The 17,672-nt window shown below is 45.4% G+C and overlaps 1 protein-coding gene across 6 annotated transcripts in view; it reads left to right on the forward strand.

Annotated features, from left to right (window-relative positions):
• Bcas1 (brain enriched myelin associated protein 1) overlaps positions 1–17,672 on the forward strand; it is an 85,272-nt gene that overhangs the window by 36,846 nt on the left and 30,754 nt on the right. For 5 of the 6 annotated variants that reach the window (XM_026391022.2, XM_077800086.1, XM_026391023.2 and 2 more), the window contains exons 5-7: positions 3,451–3,609; positions 4,559–4,603; positions 12,563–12,775. In XM_026391022.2, the coding sequence (XP_026246807.2) occupies positions 3,451–3,609; positions 4,559–4,603; positions 12,563–12,775 (417 nt within the window). Of the gene's footprint in view, positions 1–3,450; positions 3,610–4,558; positions 4,604–6,837; positions 6,973–12,562; positions 12,776–17,672 lie in introns of all 6 variants that reach the window. The other variant, XM_077800084.1, reaches the window with a different exon arrangement.

The raw sequence follows: 17,672 nt of genomic DNA on the forward strand, positions 1-17,672 counted from the left end.
ACCAATTGTACCTGCTAGGAGTGTGGCCTTGGACATGCTCTTACTCCTCTTTGGGCTCCAGTTTCCTCATCTGTGAAATGCTCTTCACCGTCTCTGCAGAGATTAAAGGACGTAGCAGATTCCAGAAGGCACCTGATAACTAAGACTCTGCAATGCTTCATAAAGAAGCACTGTTCAAGAAATACAGGCAATGGGGTGTGCACCATTCTAAGTGCTGTACTTCTTGGGAGACTTAAGCTTTGAAAGATCTTCTGAGAATTTATGGATTTAGTAGATACTTATATACACGCTTTATGAGAATCTCAGTTTCCCAGCATGACATTGAAGATGACTGCTTTGCTACTTAAATTTTGCCACGTTGGCATGCAGGGGAAGATGGATGGTAATATTTCAGACGTCCAGTTCCATCAGTCCTGAGTCAGAATTCCCACATTCTCCTCTCAGACAAGTTGTCGAACCTCTCTGAGCTTCACGTCATTGTTGGAAAAACTGTAAATTGTAACATTTATCTCAGAAAATAGTTGTAAAGATTAAATAACTTGTGTTTAATGCATTTTTTGTACAGTGGCTTGCATTTTGTACAGTGGGTGTTGTGAATGCAAAATATTTGAAAATGCATATTATTCTATAATATATAATAATATATTAAGATTAGATAATCATATTTGAATCATACTAGCTCAGAAACTAGAGGACACATGCAGTGCTTCATAATTTGAAATTGCTTTGAATTTAATTGTTTTTGCTGGTTGGATAGTCAACCATATCAGCTTACATGGAGTTTCCAGAATCTTCCAGGAAGTATAACACTGGGATACTGGGCAGAGCTGCCCCACTCCACTCTCCACCGTTGGAGGAAGTAGTCAACATAGACAGAGATGCCAGGTCTTCCATGGGCTTTTCACCTCACACGCTGAGCACTGTTAGAAGTCCCCACGTAGAAACAAAGGGCTTCCCTTCCATTCTCCTGGAAATTAGGGAACCAACAGCAATGGCGGCAGGGCATGGCTTGGGGAGGCCAGAAGCTCAAGGCCTTGGGATGAAGGACAGGACTGCACAGGGGTGGAAGGGAGAGGATGCTCAGGCCAGGAAAGAGTGGAGTTGGCCTCCCTCACTCTACCCACCTGCTGACCAAGCTTCACTGCATGACCACAGCCCCCAGGGTGGCCCCGCCTGCCCTGGACATGTTTGAGGTATCACTGCCACCCCTACTATTGCACCAGACAGATAATCAGATGCAGACACATACCAGTAGGAAATCTTCCTAGTGAAATCCTACGATATTTTTTGCAAGAGTATTTATCAAGTTATAAAATTTGCATGCCTCTGGATGCAGAAATTTCACTTTGGGCCATTTGTTCAAAGAAAAGATACACAGGAGGGATTAAAATTAAAAGTGAAAGATGCCAATAGTACAGCCTCTGATACCCCAGATGTGAAACTGTGAATCCTGAAAATGCCCAGCAATAAGGCCAACCAAACCGGGGAATGAAAACCACTGGAGGCGCACAGGAAGGAGGCAATGGGGGCTGGGGCTATAGCTCAGTTAGTAGAGTGCTTGCCTCACGTGCACAAGGCCATGGGTTCAATCCCCAGCACCACAAAAAAAAAAAAAAAAAAAAGAAGAAGAAGAAAGAAAGAAACGATGCAATAGCCTCTGCTCTGTTATTACACAAGCAAGTTGATACTGAGAGCCCCTCTCATTTATGCAAAATTTCCATTTCTTCCATTTGTTTATTCAGAAGTCAAATAGTACATATTAATAAAATGACTTTTCTGTGCCCTGCTGCCTTCAATACCTGAGACATCCCTGTCTCTGTTGCACCTCCCTTCTGGCATGATATGGTGGATGGGGTGTTGCTGATCTTGTAAGCAATGATGCCAACAGCAAAGGTGGAGAAGGCAGAAGACAGTGAGCATGAGCAAAGGAGAGCTTAAGACGGCTCTTTAGGAGTGGACTCCCAGAAAGGAGACACTTAAGACTTGAAGGATGAATGTGAATTACTGACAGGCACACAGAGGGACAGAATGTTCCAGACAAAGAGCCGTGAAGTTGGAAATTGCTTGTAGTATTGTGTTAGGGTTCTCAGAGGAGCAGAATTAACAGGAAGTATGATTATAAAAAAAAATTATTAGATTAGCCTACAGTCCAGAAGCTGGAGAGTTCACAATGGCCATCTGCAGGCCGGAGACAGGGAGGAACCAGTCCAAGAGGCTAAAGTCTCAGACAAGAAGAAACAACAGTGCTCTCCTAGTCCTAGACCTGGCAGAGTCCGCTTTGGAAGAGTGAAGGAGCAAGTCTGATGTCCTCAAGTGATGACAGGAGCAATCACGAACCTGTTCAAGAAAAATTGAGCTTGCATCTGCTGCTGCTTCCTTGTTTTTCCAACTTTTTTTCCATCCAAGCCACCTTCCTATTGGACAGTGCTGCCCACACTTAGGGAGGATCTCCACTTCAGTTTGCTATCCCACAGGCCAATCATTCCTAGACACACCCCCATCGACACGCCCAGAAGCCTTTTAATCTTCAGTATATTTTAATCCAATCAAGTTGACAATTCAACTTAACCATGACAAGTATGTTTGAGAAACTCCAAGAGAATTCATTCAAAATAAATGGGGAGGGAAAAGCAGCAGCTAGTGAGGGGGGTGGGCTCTGGTGTGCACCACAACTTAAGATGTCCAGGAGGCTGTGTCAGAGTATGGGCCAACTCCCAAGCCAGGGGAGGCCACTGGAGCAGGGAAGGACTGGAAGATGGGGCCTGGGATGCGTAGAATGGATTGAGGGCACTCAGAGCCCAAGCAAACAGGGCTGGGGGCCTTGGCAATCATAAGGCAGAGAGATGACAGGGTCTTGCCCCGGGTTGGGGAGGTGCAAAGGGCCAAGGAAGTCAGGTTCAGAATGCATCCTACCTCCCTAGCAAGTCAGAGGAGAAAATTTGTTTGCATGTCACATCCCTGGCACCGATAAACTCCCAGATTTGCAAAGCAGAACAGTTGTTTTGAAACACCAGGGTTGGTTGTTTTTTTCTTTCCTTTGGTTGATATGATTCATTACTGCGAAGGTTGTGGGAAGTCAGACAGAGCCATCTCTGGGGCTGATGTACAAATCATTAGTCAAGGTGACCAGGAAGGTGGTGGAAAACATTAGCATCTTACACAGTCTCTTTGCAGAAACTGGGAGTAAAGGGTTTTTGTTGGAATGCACCATACACTGCTGTGTTCATTACCCTCTGGCACCAAACAGTGTCCCTCCAACCAACTGCAAATGCTGAATATGTTGGGAAGAGGGGGAAGGGAAGGAAGAGGGACTCTCATAAGCTCCTGATTGTTCTGTACGCCCGTGGGCAGAAGAAGTATGGCTGGAATTGGGGGTAAGGGAGAAAAGGAATTGCTTTGAGAGTCCACATTCAACAAGTCGCAGCTGTGAAAACTCTGTTTTGCTCCTAGGACCTAGTTGACAGCAAGGAAACAGAAGGACAAGAGGTTGAAACTTTGAATTGCTCTGTCCCTGGGGACCCAGAAGGACTGGAGATTGCAAAGGACGACTCCCAGGCAACAAATACAACAGAGAGTAACAATTCCATCATGAGTTTCTTCAAAACTCTGGTGAGTAGTTTCCTTTCTTTCCCCATTTCTATTGCCCAAAAGTTGTGCTACTTGTAAGAACAATGCATCTTTGAATGCTGCTGTCCTGAATGGATTACCATCCTGGCCCAGCTGGAACATGAGACAACGGGGACAAAGTGCCTCCTGTGGGAAGGTGTTCATCAGTCTCCCAGGGAGAGAGCCCTTGGAGTTGGGAGCCATGACATGGACACTAGGTGCCCAGACCATGTGACATGAGCTGTACTGTAATAGAATCCTATTGCAATTGAATGTCTTATGGTCATTGATCATAAACAATATCGGAAAATACTGCCTTGAGCTGTTGGCCTATCAAAGTAATTTTCTCACTCAAATGGCAAGTAAAATGCTGTAGAAATTGCTGTCCATCTTGTGATATCTACCTTTCCCTATTTCATTAGATGGGGACATGGACCATGTCTTTGCTTTGCTTGCTCATTTCTGACCACCCCAGGGCAAAACCCTCTAGCTTGCCATATGCCAGACACTCAAAGAAGAGCTGAATGGCTTGATGCATACAAAAATAAGAACAGCCACAAAAGTGTTTGGGCTATCTGCAGATATCAAGACTAGCTTCAAAAGATAAAATGAAGAAAAAGTCCACAGAATGTGCCCCTAGCACCACAGGGTTGCCCTGCTTGTAGAGTAATAGTGGAGTCGGTGGGAACTGGGCCTTCCAGGAGACAATTTTGATAGTGGTCAAACTTGTGGTAAATGAAAATAATCTGATGCATTTCATTATTAAATAATAATTTGGTGAGCTTTTTATTACCCAGAGGTCCTTGGGTTTCTACTGAACTAAAAGTGCTTCTTATTTCTTGCTTTGCCAGTGTTAGTAAACTGGACCACTCTAAACAGTGATGTAATTATGAAATAAAAATCACCCTAAAGAGCTATGATTTCTAACATTTGATTTTCTCAAACTTTTAAGGTGTCACCTAACAAAGCTGAAACTAAAAAAGATCCAGAAGATACGGTAGGTCCTTTGAAGTATGGGTTTGTGCACAGAATTGGATTTAGAGGGAGTCTGCTTATTTGTTTTCTGTATGAAGTGCGTGTCCTTTATATGTTTTATATATGTAGAGACACATATATGGACATACATAGTTAGCAACTTAGTGCTGTTGGATTGTCTTTTAAATATTTCATTTAGGTTAATGGTATTATAATGAAAATGTAGTGAGTAACTTAAATCATATTCCAATGTTGGTTAAATAATATCACAATAACCAATTTCTTTCTCCCCCCACATTTCTATTGGTGCATTAGAGTTGTACATAATGGCGGGAATAACCAATTTATTATGTAGAATAAGAGCCGAATACTAAAAATTATACCATCATCTTTGTCTTTTTTGTTATGTGTAGAGACCCAGGGAATATAGTTTTAAAATGCCCCATTAAAGTAGGAGAAAGATGCAGAGTTTTGTTTTTTGTTTTTAAAAAAATGTGTTCTTTGTTTCAAAAAAAAATAAATCTCTCCTGCAAAGACCATTTTGAAATACTATACTAGCCACGGGACATAGGCCAAGTGGAAAGCCATGTAGGTAGGAGTGGGGAGGCTGGAGTTTCCACTGTCTCTCTAGAAATTCAACCAGTTCTCCTCAAAATAAATGTGACCTGAGCCAGTATTTTCTTAGAGGTGTTTTCCCATTGCACTTGACAGCACAGGTCGCCTCTGGCGGAGCACATGGTTTAAATTTCATGAAGAGCCTCCAGGGAAGGTTAACTTGGTAACAGATAACTGTCTTGTGTCCTTTGAAAGATACTGGGATGAAATAAATGACTTAGCCCCCCTGCTACATCTGTTGCTTATATCCCGAAGAGCTAAGCCGTGACAAGGCGTGCGAGGTCTGGCCTCAGAAGACCTCTTAGAGCTCAGATTTCGCAACTAGATACTGGTGTGATCCTGACCTGTCTGGACCAAGTCTCCACATCTGTAAAACTGGGACAGTCAAACTTTCTCCCAGCCCCCGGAACTGAGAGAAGGTGTGATAGGGCAGAGCTCTATTCAGATGTTGGTGACCCCTGCTTCCATGTCACATCCAAGCCAGGTTGGACGGCGTGATTACATTTGATTTATACTCATTGAGTTCCTCCTTATCCCATTGAAAAGTAGATTTCCAAGGCATCTATCTATATGCATTTTCCTTAAAATTACTCATTTCCTACAAGGCAGCTAGGGTCAAGTTCAATGAATGATTGGGTCAGTTGTTTCTCTTTGGGTTCTGTGTTTTGCTTTGTTTGAAGCGACATAGTCAGAACAGTGGCCATAAACAATGGGGAATGTGGGTGTGTTGTGTGGCTCCCCAAGTGACCTGGGACACTCCTTCTCTTCAGCTGCTCATGTACCAAGACCCTTCTGTGACCCAGATGTGCTCCCAACCAAATATGTCTGGCTGATAAGATCTTATGGTCTTCCCCAGAAGACTGTGGGGTCCCTGCTGCTCACCTGGGTCTCAGATAAGGGCCTTTCATCTGGGTTGTCCATGACACCCACAATTAGACCTATTTCCCAAAACCTTATTCTCTTACCTAAGCCGTGACAAGGTGTGCGAGGTCTGGCCTCAGAAGACCTCCTAGAGCTCAAGTTTCGCAACTCGACACTGGTGTGATCCTGACATCTTTTTCTACTCTAGTTCTTGAATTTGTGCCTTTGAAAGGTGTGTAACCTTGTCCCATTTGGTTCCGGGTGATTCTCAGCACACTAAGTACTCACAGAAACTCTCACGCCGCTTGCAGCTGGAGTCAAACGTGTCCAGTAGCTGCAGCAGGACTATTTTAGTCCTTCCCATGTGACAGTAGCATTTAGATATTTAACACTATTAAATAGACTATGTTATCTTTTTTAATTATGTACTTTTCATTTGATATTTTACAGTCGAATTACCCTACTACTGTCTTTAGCGAATATGGACAGGGTGGGGAGTGGGTAGTTTAGTTTTGGTTGTAGGGTTTTTTGGAGATGTGTTAATCTGGGTCATTTAAATAGGTCACTCTGTTGAAAAGCAATATGTGCCTGAAATTGTCTGTGAATATGCTCTTTACCAAAGCATCTTAAAAAGATAATGTTCTTGTGTCTTATGGGTGGGAGATGGCAGTAACATGCCAGCAGCTAACTGTCACAGTGTATTCATGCACCTCAAAACAACAGAAAACTAGATTTTGTTTAAAAGCAAAATTCTAAGCTGCAACTGCTGTTGCCCGCAAGGCTTCCAAAGCAGAAAGCGTCTGCGATGGGCAAGTGGGTCAGAAGACATCTGAGACCCAGGCGAAGGGCAGCAAGAAGAAGCACCTGGAGAGCCCCCGGCTGGGCCTCGCCTTTAGGAAATTGCTTAGACATAAGGTCTGTATCCCGTTAAACTAGCAGAAAGAAGAACCCTGGTCCTCACCGTGCCAGGCACACGGGCCCTGTGCCTGCCACACGGGCCCTGTGCCTGCCACCTGTGCCTTAGTGAAGACAGAGCCTCCTGAGGCTGAGATCATTAAAGGGAGATTGGAAATGACGTGACTCAACATCAGTGAATGGTGTCAAGTTGCCATAGCTCTCAATATCGCGCAGGTGGGGGGTTTTCTGAGAGTGGACCAGGGTTCTGCAGTTACTCTCACCCAGTGTTTCCCAAACGCCAGTCACATGCAAACCGTGTTGGCCACTTTTGTTGGAGGTCATATTAATCACTTGATATTTTTATATAGAAATTGACCATGTCCAATGAAATGTATCTTAAAAAGAAACTTTGACTTCCATTATACATGAGAACCAGAATCTTCTCCAAAGAGGAGGGTAACCTTTAATAAGGTTCATGAAAGGATCCTGACTTCATGCTGCCTCGTTTGCATGAAGCTCTAGCACAGTGCCCTCACTAGCTTTACTAGAAAGCCACTGGCCAGTGGTGTAGAATATTAAGGCCACACCAGTACCAGGCTGAGCCTGTCTTTCCCTGGACTGTTATTAGATGATATGAAAGTTTGAAAAGTATTTTCACGGTCTGAATGCTGTTGAATATCGTCTTTCCATGCAACCTGATGTCACCTCTGGCCCTGCAGTGGTAGGCTGCCTGCATTTTGGGAAACACTCTTCTAACCTGAAGATAACAATTTCACCTTTGTGTGTCTGTTCCATCCATTTCCAGTATTAACAAAGTTTACACTGAATTCACATAAAAGCCCAAGCAAGAAAAAAACAAAAGCAATGAATGAAGGCAGAGCGAGTTATTTCTCCATGTGTGTGGTGGGGGGAGGTGGAATCGGGATAATATGAAGCCAGTTTTGGAGATGTTACTCTTCTAATGTCCAAGAATATGCCGGTGTGTGCCTGAAACCATCAATTAAAAAGATCTCTGAATTGGGTCCTCAAGCTTGGAAATTTCTTTAAAATATCAACCATTCTCCATCAAGTTGAATGAACTTATTAAAAAACTTCCCCAGCTGGATATGATAGTCCCAGGGTTGATTGTGTGTGCAAATAAAAGCCCCACAGAAAGTTCTTGTAGCTGAATCTATATTTGCATAACCAACACATTATGAAACCACCCTTCAGTCTCCAGACAGGCTTATTTTGTTCAGTAAAGAAAGAAAGAGAGGGAGCAATGGATATTGCAATGAGGGAGGGAACATTAGGGTGGTGGGGCCACTTGGGCATGTGAGAGCTTAGTAATGGCCAGTGAAACATACCATGGGCTTCATGCCACGGAACCTGGTTTAGCTCCAATGTGGCACTCTCGTAGAAAGCTTAGGAAGTGTGTGTCTCCCTCGCCAGATCTGCACTGCGTTTGCCTTCACTGTGTGCAGATCTCTGTCTATCCATATGTGGACTGTCCAAGTTCAATGTTGTTATTTATAGGGTTCCCTGGAGTCGTTGGCCTTGCATCCTGCCCCCGAGGTACAATGGGGAGAAAAACAGGATTCAGGACCCTGGGGAAATGTAGAGGACATCCTTTATATGGATCCCATAATACAGACATGCAGACTTCAAGGTCTCTCCTAGAGCTACATCCAGTGTGTTCTTTATGTCAATGTGAAATAAAGTAAGGGAACTATTCCCAAATGTTCTGAGATCTCATTTATGCAGCAGTTCGGCTATTACCTCTATCTAGGACAGATTATTTCTTTACATCTTTTGATTATTCAGTTGTATACAGAAAATGGTGTTATTTAAATGACCAGCCGGGTCCTATCCATGACTCCCGTTGCTTAATTAGCAGAGGAGCGGTACCCTGGGGTTCTGTGGGATAGTGACCTCAGGCAGAAAAGGGGAATCCAGGCATCAGAGGAGAAAGTGCTACCTTCTAGTTTTGCTGTGAGAAATCTGGTTGACTTCTGTGTTCATTTCTCCAGTGCAATTTTCCTTCCTTAAAAAAAAAAAAAAAAAAAAAAAAAGAATTTTCTAGGTTAAAAAAATGGGGAAGCTGGAATTCATAAATCAGAGGTTTTCCTTTTAAACCAAAATAAAGCAAAGCATCAGCTTTCCTTTGCTGAATCGGAGTCTTTGTTTTTGCCTTTGTTGCACAGGAAGCCTCAGAGTGACACTTCGTCTTGTGTCCTCCAAGCATGCGAGGCAGGTGTGCTTTAAAATGTTCTTGTGCTGCCTGAAACGCTGGCCCTCTCCTGGGCTTTCTCGGGGACACCTCAATGAGGCAGCAGGCTCAGGTGATGCTCTGCCACTCACTCATTGGTTTTTGTAAAGTCTCCGTTTTCCTAACACCTCCTCTCTCCCATACTCCATGTGTTAATGACATGAAAACCTGCTCAGAAGGTAAGGCCACTTATGTGTAATATTCCTATCTGATCCATTAGAGTTTCCTGGGTACAGTCACCAGATAAAATGCAGTGTCCCATTAAATTCAAATTTCATATTTTAAAAAAATAATAAATCATTTTATATAAATTTAAATATGTCCAGCAAGATATTGGGAACATATTGAAGCTAGAAATTTTTTCTTTGCTGATCTGAAATTCAAAGTTAATGGGGCATTCTATATTTTCATTTTAATTTTAAATCTGGTAACCCCATTCATGAAATTGCCTCTGAAATCATGGTTAGAGTTTTTGTAGCCTCTCCCATAATGCAAACAAAGACTATTAATTTGGCTAATGAACATTTGGATGGACACTGTTTGAGGAACTTCTTTGGGACATAAGGAAAGGAGTGGGCAGGGATGAAAAGATGAATGGACTTTAGAGTCAGGAAGCCGGATACAGCAGCATCCTGTGAGTACCTCTCTCTGGCCTCTTTCATTTAGTTAGTCAGTGAGTGAACATCAGTTTTGTGCCAGGATTTGGTCCCAAGGGGAGCTAGGGTGTCATAGAGATCAAGAACTTCTCTCCCTCAAGGGGCTCAAAGTCTATCAGGGGAGATGCAGAGTCAACCAACAGTTACACAAGTGCATTAGGGGCGTGATGTTACAACCGGATACAGTGGTGCACGCCTGTAATCACAGTGGCTTGGGAGGCTGAAGCAGGAGGATCACAAGTTCAAAGCCAACCTCAGCACCATAGCGAGGCCCTAACAATTTAGCGAAACACTGTCTCAAAATTAAAAAGGGCTGGGGATGTGGCTCAGTGGTTAAGAGCCCCTGGATTCAATCCTAGGTACCAAAAAAGAAAAAGTTAAAGAATGATCATTTTACTATCATGCCCATGGTCTCTGGGTGCACCCAGCAGGAGGAGAGGGGCACCTCCCAGGGAAGCCCCTCGGGGTAGAGGTGTTGCTCAGCCACCCTCCCATCATCAGCTCCTGCGTGAAGGCTTCTGGACAAGCTCTCCTCACCACACTTCTCCCCGTGGAATTTAATACCACAGACACACTGTGAATCCGCTTATTTCTGGGACCCTTTGCATGGCCACAGACCATGTTAATGTCCAATCTTGATGATCACCCCCAAGAAAAGGGGTCCCCTTGACAGAGGGGCTAGGGCAGCTCCTCCCTGTGATTTCCAGCCACCTCCCTTCCTGAGTAAAGCCCTCCTGGTTGTCACATGGGGCTGCAATTCTTGCTTTAAGTGTTTGGAAGTGCTTTCTTTTGTCTTTTGGTGGCACCGATCCTCCTACTCCTCCAGCACTTTTCCCACTTGAAATTTTACACCTGTGGAATTATTTATTCACTGTCATTCTCTCCAAGAGGACGCGTAGCCCTGGTACTCCGCCTACGCCATGGCTCGTGGAAAGCTACAGAATGTGTTTGTCAATGAATAGATGATATTTCCTAATATTTTTCTGAAAAAAAAGAAAACAAGCTGCTTAGGAGATGGGTGGGTGCTTCCCCTTGAATTTAATGGCCATTTAGGGCTAAAATAGTACCAGGGGCCCAAGCACATTTGAAGCATTGTTAATGCTGAATAGTAATCACGAGTTCACTCTCTGTAAAATGCAGAAGTTATTTTAAATTCTAGCATTATGCACTTGGCGTATCTTGAATGGAACTGGGTTATCCCCTTACCATTTCTATGCTCCACTCCTTTGTCTTGATTTGATCTTAGAGTTTGCTCAGTAAACAACTCAGAACCTGGGCGAGATGTCACATCCTGCACCAGAGAGTGAATTTGTGTTACTGGACACACCCTCAGGGAGCCCAGGTGCTGTGTGTGAGTGCAGGGATGAGGTCAGCAGTCCAGACATGAGGCCAGGCTACACACCTGGTCCAGTGCATCTCGGGCTTCGCTTTCTTTATCTGAAAATTTAAATACTGGGCCAGATGGACTTTAAGACTCTGTCCAGTACCAAAAATAATATGAAACTTCCTTATTTGTCCACACCCCATTTTCAACGCCAGATTATTTTTTTCTTTTAGTCAGAAAATGTAGTTGAAGATACGACAGCCCTGGGAATTTAAGAGGGTTGAATCACAAATTGCCCCAGATCCAAAATCATAAAGTGAAGCTGCTTAGGGTGGAGAAGTCAGGTCAGATCAACCTGGTATTAGAGTTTTTAATGCCAGTATTCACTCATGTCCAGAAAAAAAAAAATGTGACCATCATTCTTTATCCAGTGACTCAACAGGAGACAGAGCATAGGAATTAATCCCACCTCCCTGAAGATATCAGATGTCTTAGGACCAGACTTTAGCACAGTCACGTGGGGAGAAAGAGAGAGATGGGGAGGGTGCGAGGAAGATGAGCAAGAAGAGAGGAGAGAGTGGGAGGAAGGAGGAGGAGGAGGGAGTAAGGGGAGGGAAGAGAGAGGAAGAGGGAAGAGGGAGGAGGAAAGGGGAGAGAGAGGGAGGAGAGGGAGGGAGGAGGGAAAGGGAGAGGGAGGGAGGAGGGAAAGGGAGAGAGATGAGGGGAAGGGGAAGAGGGTAGGAGGGAGAGAGGGAATTGGGACAAAAGAAGTGACATTGGAGCATGGGGCTGAACCTAAAAGCAAAGAATTCCTTCGTGGACACATGCAGTTCAAAACCCCTTCACCAAGCTCAGTCCAGCTGCCTTATGCCTCAGAGCTGGATGGTGATCTCCAAAGTGGAACATGGGGAAGGAATTTCAGAAGTTCTATCGGAACTATATTTATCATCACCTTTCCTTAATTTTCCATTTGGATTAGTAAACCCACACATGATGATAGAATATTTCTCAAAAAATGTGCACGCGCTGGGGTGCGTGAAGTGTGTCCCGAGGAGAAGATAATCAAAAGCACTTGGAGCTAGCGCCACATCCTAGCAGCAAAGTGTCCCTTCCCGCCCCCCCTAGAGTCACTCACAGAAGCATCATGAATGATCCTCTGGTTGTTTTCCAAAAGAAAAAAATATATATCCCAAATTTCTTTGAGATTTTTAACACAGATTCATATTCACAGTTGAAATTTGGAAAATACAGAAAATTATAAAGAAAAAAAAATATTACCATTATGTACCACCCGAGCCCAGGGGTACAAAGAAGAGATCTTTCACTCTTGAAATAATCCAATCATTCTGAATCCCCACCCCCTATGTTAAAACTCTTCAGGATGCTGAGAAGTCACCCACCACTTCGGCCAACCTCAAGTCAGACAAAGCCAACTTCACACCCCAGGAGACGCCGGGGACAGCCAGGAGCCCCAAAGGCTGCAGCCCTTCAGGTGCCGTGCAGCCCTCGACTGGGCCTGAAACCACCAAGGAAGGCGGCAAGGAGAAGTCAGGACCCACCTCTCTGCCTCTGGGCAAACTGTTTTGGAAAAAGGTAAGTTGGATTTTAAAAGTTTGCAGAGTCCTTGGGGGCTAAGATGACTTGAGAATCTATTTCTATTGGTCTAGTTGCTGTACTCAACCCGTATAGCAGCTTCCCCCTCCTCCTCCTCCTCCCCTCTTCCTCCCCTTCTCCTCCCCTCCTCCTCCCCTTCTCCTCCTCCTCCTCCTCCCCTTCTCCTCCTCCTCCTCCTCCCCTCCTCCTCCCCTTCTCCTCTCCTCCTCCTCCTCCTCCTCCTCCTCTCCTCCTCCCCTTCTCCTCCCCTCCTTCTCCCCTCCTCCTCTCCTCCTCCTCCCCTTCTCCTCCTCCTCCTCCCCTTCTCCTCCTCCTCCTCCCCTCTCCCTCCTCCTCTTCTCCTCCTCCTCCTCCTCCCCTCCTCCTCCCCTTCTCCTCTCCTTCTCCTCCTCTTCTCCTCTCCTCCTCCTCCTCTCCTCCTCCTCCTCCTCCTCCTCCTCCTCTCCTCCTCCTCCTCCTCCTCCTCCTCCTCCTCCTCCTTCCTCCTGCTTTCCTCTCCAATGTGACTCCACTTGCCATTGAACCAAGGACCCTGCTGTACTCCCAGGAAGAATGAAATGCCTATCGTGTTTATGAACAGGTGTTTCGTGGGAAAGAAATTGAAATGAACAAGTAGAATTTCTCATTCTTTGAATGACTTGGCTTCCTGAGAAAGGGTTGTGGTCTTCCATGGTTTTGTGAACCTTCTGGGATGTCACGTTATCCTGTCTGTCCTGGTGGATAAATGGCCTCCGTGTCATCCCTTCCCATTCAGCTAGAGTCAGTCTACGGGAGCCACTCTCCTTTGAGAGAGCCAGTGTGTCCACCAGGTCACCACCAGGGCAAGCGCAGACTGTTTTCTGGGGCAGGAAAAGTCAAACCACTACCTGATAGTTTCCCCTTCTGAAATTAACGTGCAGGAGGTCTGTGCTCTGCCAGGAAGTGGTGGGCGGGGCTGAGTAGTCCCCAGAGCCACTCCTGACTCACCGTGCTCAGCAGGCCCCAGCTGCCACACATGTCCAGGACACTCCTTCCTGGCTTAAATTGGGCCAAAAGATGAGCAAGAAGTTGGGGGGGGGGGGTGTGGAAATTCATAGAGCCGAGAAAACCCAACTTAGCAGTTTCGTTAAAACGTCTGTGCCACTTGGCACACTGTACAGAGCAGATGACAGATCCAGATGTCACTGTGGCGTCGGTTTCACCCTATTGTCCAGAATCCAGCTGGACTTCGGAGCATCTTTCCAGTCTGTTTCCTGTTGTACAGAAATCTTCCTTCCAGGTTCTTCTCAGAACACAGAGTCCGATAATTCGTGGAAACCTTGGAAGAGGTCAACTGACATTCTGTTCCCATCCTTCTTCCTCCCTAATCACCATTACTTATTTTTAAAAGTCTTTTACTAGCAACATAACGTAGGGAACAATTTCTGATGTGTTAAATGCATATATTAGGGACGAGAGAGATGACCTCAGTGACTCATGTTTGTACATTTGATTAAATAATTATCATCTATCCATTCATATCCGTGTGTGTACATGTGTACCTATGTGTATATGTGTACATACACACACGTGTATGGGGGAAATAAAGGTAGCCGATTAAACTTGGGATTTAACATGCATTTTTGCTCAGGGCGAGAATAAATGTATTTAGTTTTTAAAGGACCAATTAAAGGAAAGTGTTATATAATAATGGCATTAATCTTAAGTACTGGCCCTTCAAGAAGCACATACCAAGGCAGAAGGAACATCCTAGAGGTTTATTGAAGGAAATTGCCTGTGATGGCTCTCAGAGGGTACAGGGGAGCTGGAGAGCACTGAGTCCAGGTGAGGGCTGACACCTGCGGTGGCTGAGAAGGAAGGAGAGAGAGGGCTGGATGGAGGGTGGTGCATCTTGGCCCAACCAGAGGGAATCCGACAGTCTGACTGCCCACATGGAGAGTCCACCTTGGCCAGGTGGGTCAGTCCGCCACGGTGCTCCGTCACTGACAGGAGCCACCAGGGGAACTCGGCTTGGCTTTAGCAGCGGGGGTTGCAGTTGTGCCAGGGCAAGGCTGTCCCCACGTGTGAGCCTGAGCAGCACACTTGGTGGCGCAACAGACCACACATGCTGGACAGCAGGTGCCGCAGGTGATGGACCGAGGACCAAGAGTCATGCGTTTGGACAGACCTGGCTTTGAGCGCCAGTTCACCTCTCCGGCTTCCCTTCCTTGTGAAATGCAAATTAGAGCGGCACCCATATCTTAGAAATAAATCGAGAGGACATGCTACAGCCAAACCCAACTCCACCTGTCACAGAAGCAGCTAAGGGCAGCCGCTCTCTGTGCCTGTCGCCATGTCACGGGAGGGTGAAACTCCCCCTGCCAACAGCTCCATCCTGTGATGCCCAGTGGGGAAGCCGCTAAGCTCCCTCTGCGTACCTGCTCGACCAGTCTCCCCACGGGAAGCCATCCTCAGGACAACATGAATTCATCTCCCAGCCAAGGACCTTATCATGCTGGCTGCCTTTGGCACCTTTATTCGATGGATTATTAAACCTCGTGAACTTAAGAGGAATTCAAACCAAATCACTGCTATCCTGACTTCCCTTTCTAACCCAGTCAGATGGAAATGTTCTGCAAGGAAGGAAAAGAGGGGAGTTTCACTCATCTGGAGCCTTCCGGGTGCCCCCCTGTGCTCGGGCTTTTGTGCCAGCTGGTACGGAGGGCGAGGCGAAGACAGTTGCAGGGAGAAAAGCCGCTGGCCCTCTCAGAGCCCTGTTCCTGTGGGACAGGGTCATTCCAGTAGGGAACAGACCCAGGGCCTTTGCTTTCTCTTCTTTAAATTAGAAAGGGCGTCATGATAAAATCAGCCTTGTGCAGATCTTGAAAAACACAAAGGAAAACTCCAGACAACTTGTACATGTTCACTAACAGCCAACCCTACCCTCTTCCTTCTCTTGCTTTTAATTGAGAAGCTTTTAAACATGTTTCCAAGTCTGTGGCCATGAACTTCAGAAATAGATTTTTTTTTTCTCCCCAGAACAGGCGGTAGGGATGAAAGTATTAGTCATTTTGATTTTGTGGTCCTGATTGCTGAAGAAGTACTTAATATAAAATAAAAAAACAAAAATAGTCTTTGATGAAATTAATTTTAAATTAAACTGTACTTTCAAAAAAACTGTTTAATATCCAGTGACCTGGATTAAATATGCCCATGATTGTTCTGGGTCAATTGAGCTGTCACTAGCTGGCTGGTCTTACAAGTTATTCAAATTTTTTGGCTTTCCTTTTCCTCATCTGTTGAATGAAAGGGTTGAGATAAATAATCATGAAATTCTTTTTAAAAAAAATTTTATAGTTGAAGATGGACAGCATGCCTTTATTTGTTTAGTGTTTTGTGCAGTGCTAGGGATCAAACCCAGTGCCTCACACATACTAGGCAAGCGCTCTGCCACTGAGCTACAGCCCCAGCCTGTGAACCTCTTTTATGTAGCAAATCAGGAAAAAAAAAAAAAATGGACTGTGTAGCCCTGGAAAAATTACTTGACCTGAGCTCCTGTTTTCTTATTTGTAAAATGAGAACTTAGTTTATCTTGCAATGTGGTAATAAGGAACCAGAAACTGTACACACACAGCACCTGAGACCATGTGGCTTCCCACCCTCAGGGCATAGTGACCATAGGAATGGTTGGCGATGTATTTGGAGGAGCATGATAAACACACATTTGTGTGTACACCTGCACATGTACTTAGTATCTGGAATATCCTCAAAATAGCCCTCCCCTGCCTTCTCCTGGGGGGGCAAACACTGGAGTGGAACAGTAATGTGGGTTTTAACATCGCCCAGATACACCTTCGAATCTCAGTCCCAGGCCCCTGGCTGCTTGAAAGTGGCAGATGGCTGAGCCCCTAGGGCCTCGGACTCCTCCACCACAAACCCTAACAGCGTCAGCTACCTCTCATAATCACTGGGAGGCCAAGGGACTGGGATTCTGTGAGCATAGCTCCATTCCACCCAGGGAAGTTTGCAGTCCAGGGTAAACTGCAGTGAACAGGGTACAAAGGCTTGGGGATTGAAAAAGGGCACAGTCAGTGCAGGCTGAAGTAAGCTTAGAGTTCCCACGCGCTGCTCTGAGTCACCTGGGCTAGGTGTTCAAGCAGACCCGTAAGCCTTCCTGGGGGATTCTGGTTAGGAAGCCTGGGTGTGTGGCTGGGGAGGCACAGGAGCACCTACTTGGAGGCAGAACACTGTGGGTTTAATAGGATAAGTCTCAGGCCCACTGTGAAACAAGCCGACCCAGAACAGATGTCATGTGATGAAAAGGATGCTTAGAGGAGACCCACCAGGATCTGCTGACTTTAGTGCCACCACGTGAATGTATTTTAAAGAATCTTCCATTTAAGAACTGAATTCACTTTTAAAGGAGAGGAGTCGTTGTCATTCAAGTTCATGGTCATAGATTATGTGCCATTTATCTTCTCTTTCTTAGTATCTGGAATATCTTCAAAATAGCCCTACAGGTCTAAGCAGGATCCTGTAGATGGCACAGTGCAACTTTTATTATTGCTAATGAAGCTGGACTGTCTATAGATTCTGGCAATAGCCAGGTGCCAGTTCGTTGAAGGAGACTGACAGTGATTCTGTTCTGACACCTGAGTGTTAGTCTCACACTGTGCTTCTTGACTACCCCAAGAGGTCCAGGACCTGAAAAATGCCTTCAATCTAAGAGCCTGGACCTTGCCTGGAATCATTCTGTTCTCTCCCTGACTCTGCAGAGAGCTGCTTCCTTGACATCCAGTTCTTCTTCCTGTCTCAGCAGTTCCCTTCCAAACCCGGTCCTAGTGCGTCTCTCCTCTTCGGAGGTCACCCACCTCCGTGCGCTCACTGGCAGTGGAAATAACGAATAGAAATCTGCTCT

The sequence above is a fragment of the Urocitellus parryii genome, chromosome 6, assembly GCF_045843805.1.
Source record: "Urocitellus parryii isolate mUroPar1 chromosome 6, mUroPar1.hap1, whole genome shotgun sequence".
Classification (NCBI taxonomy): domain Eukaryota; kingdom Metazoa; phylum Chordata; class Mammalia; order Rodentia; family Sciuridae; genus Urocitellus; species Urocitellus parryii.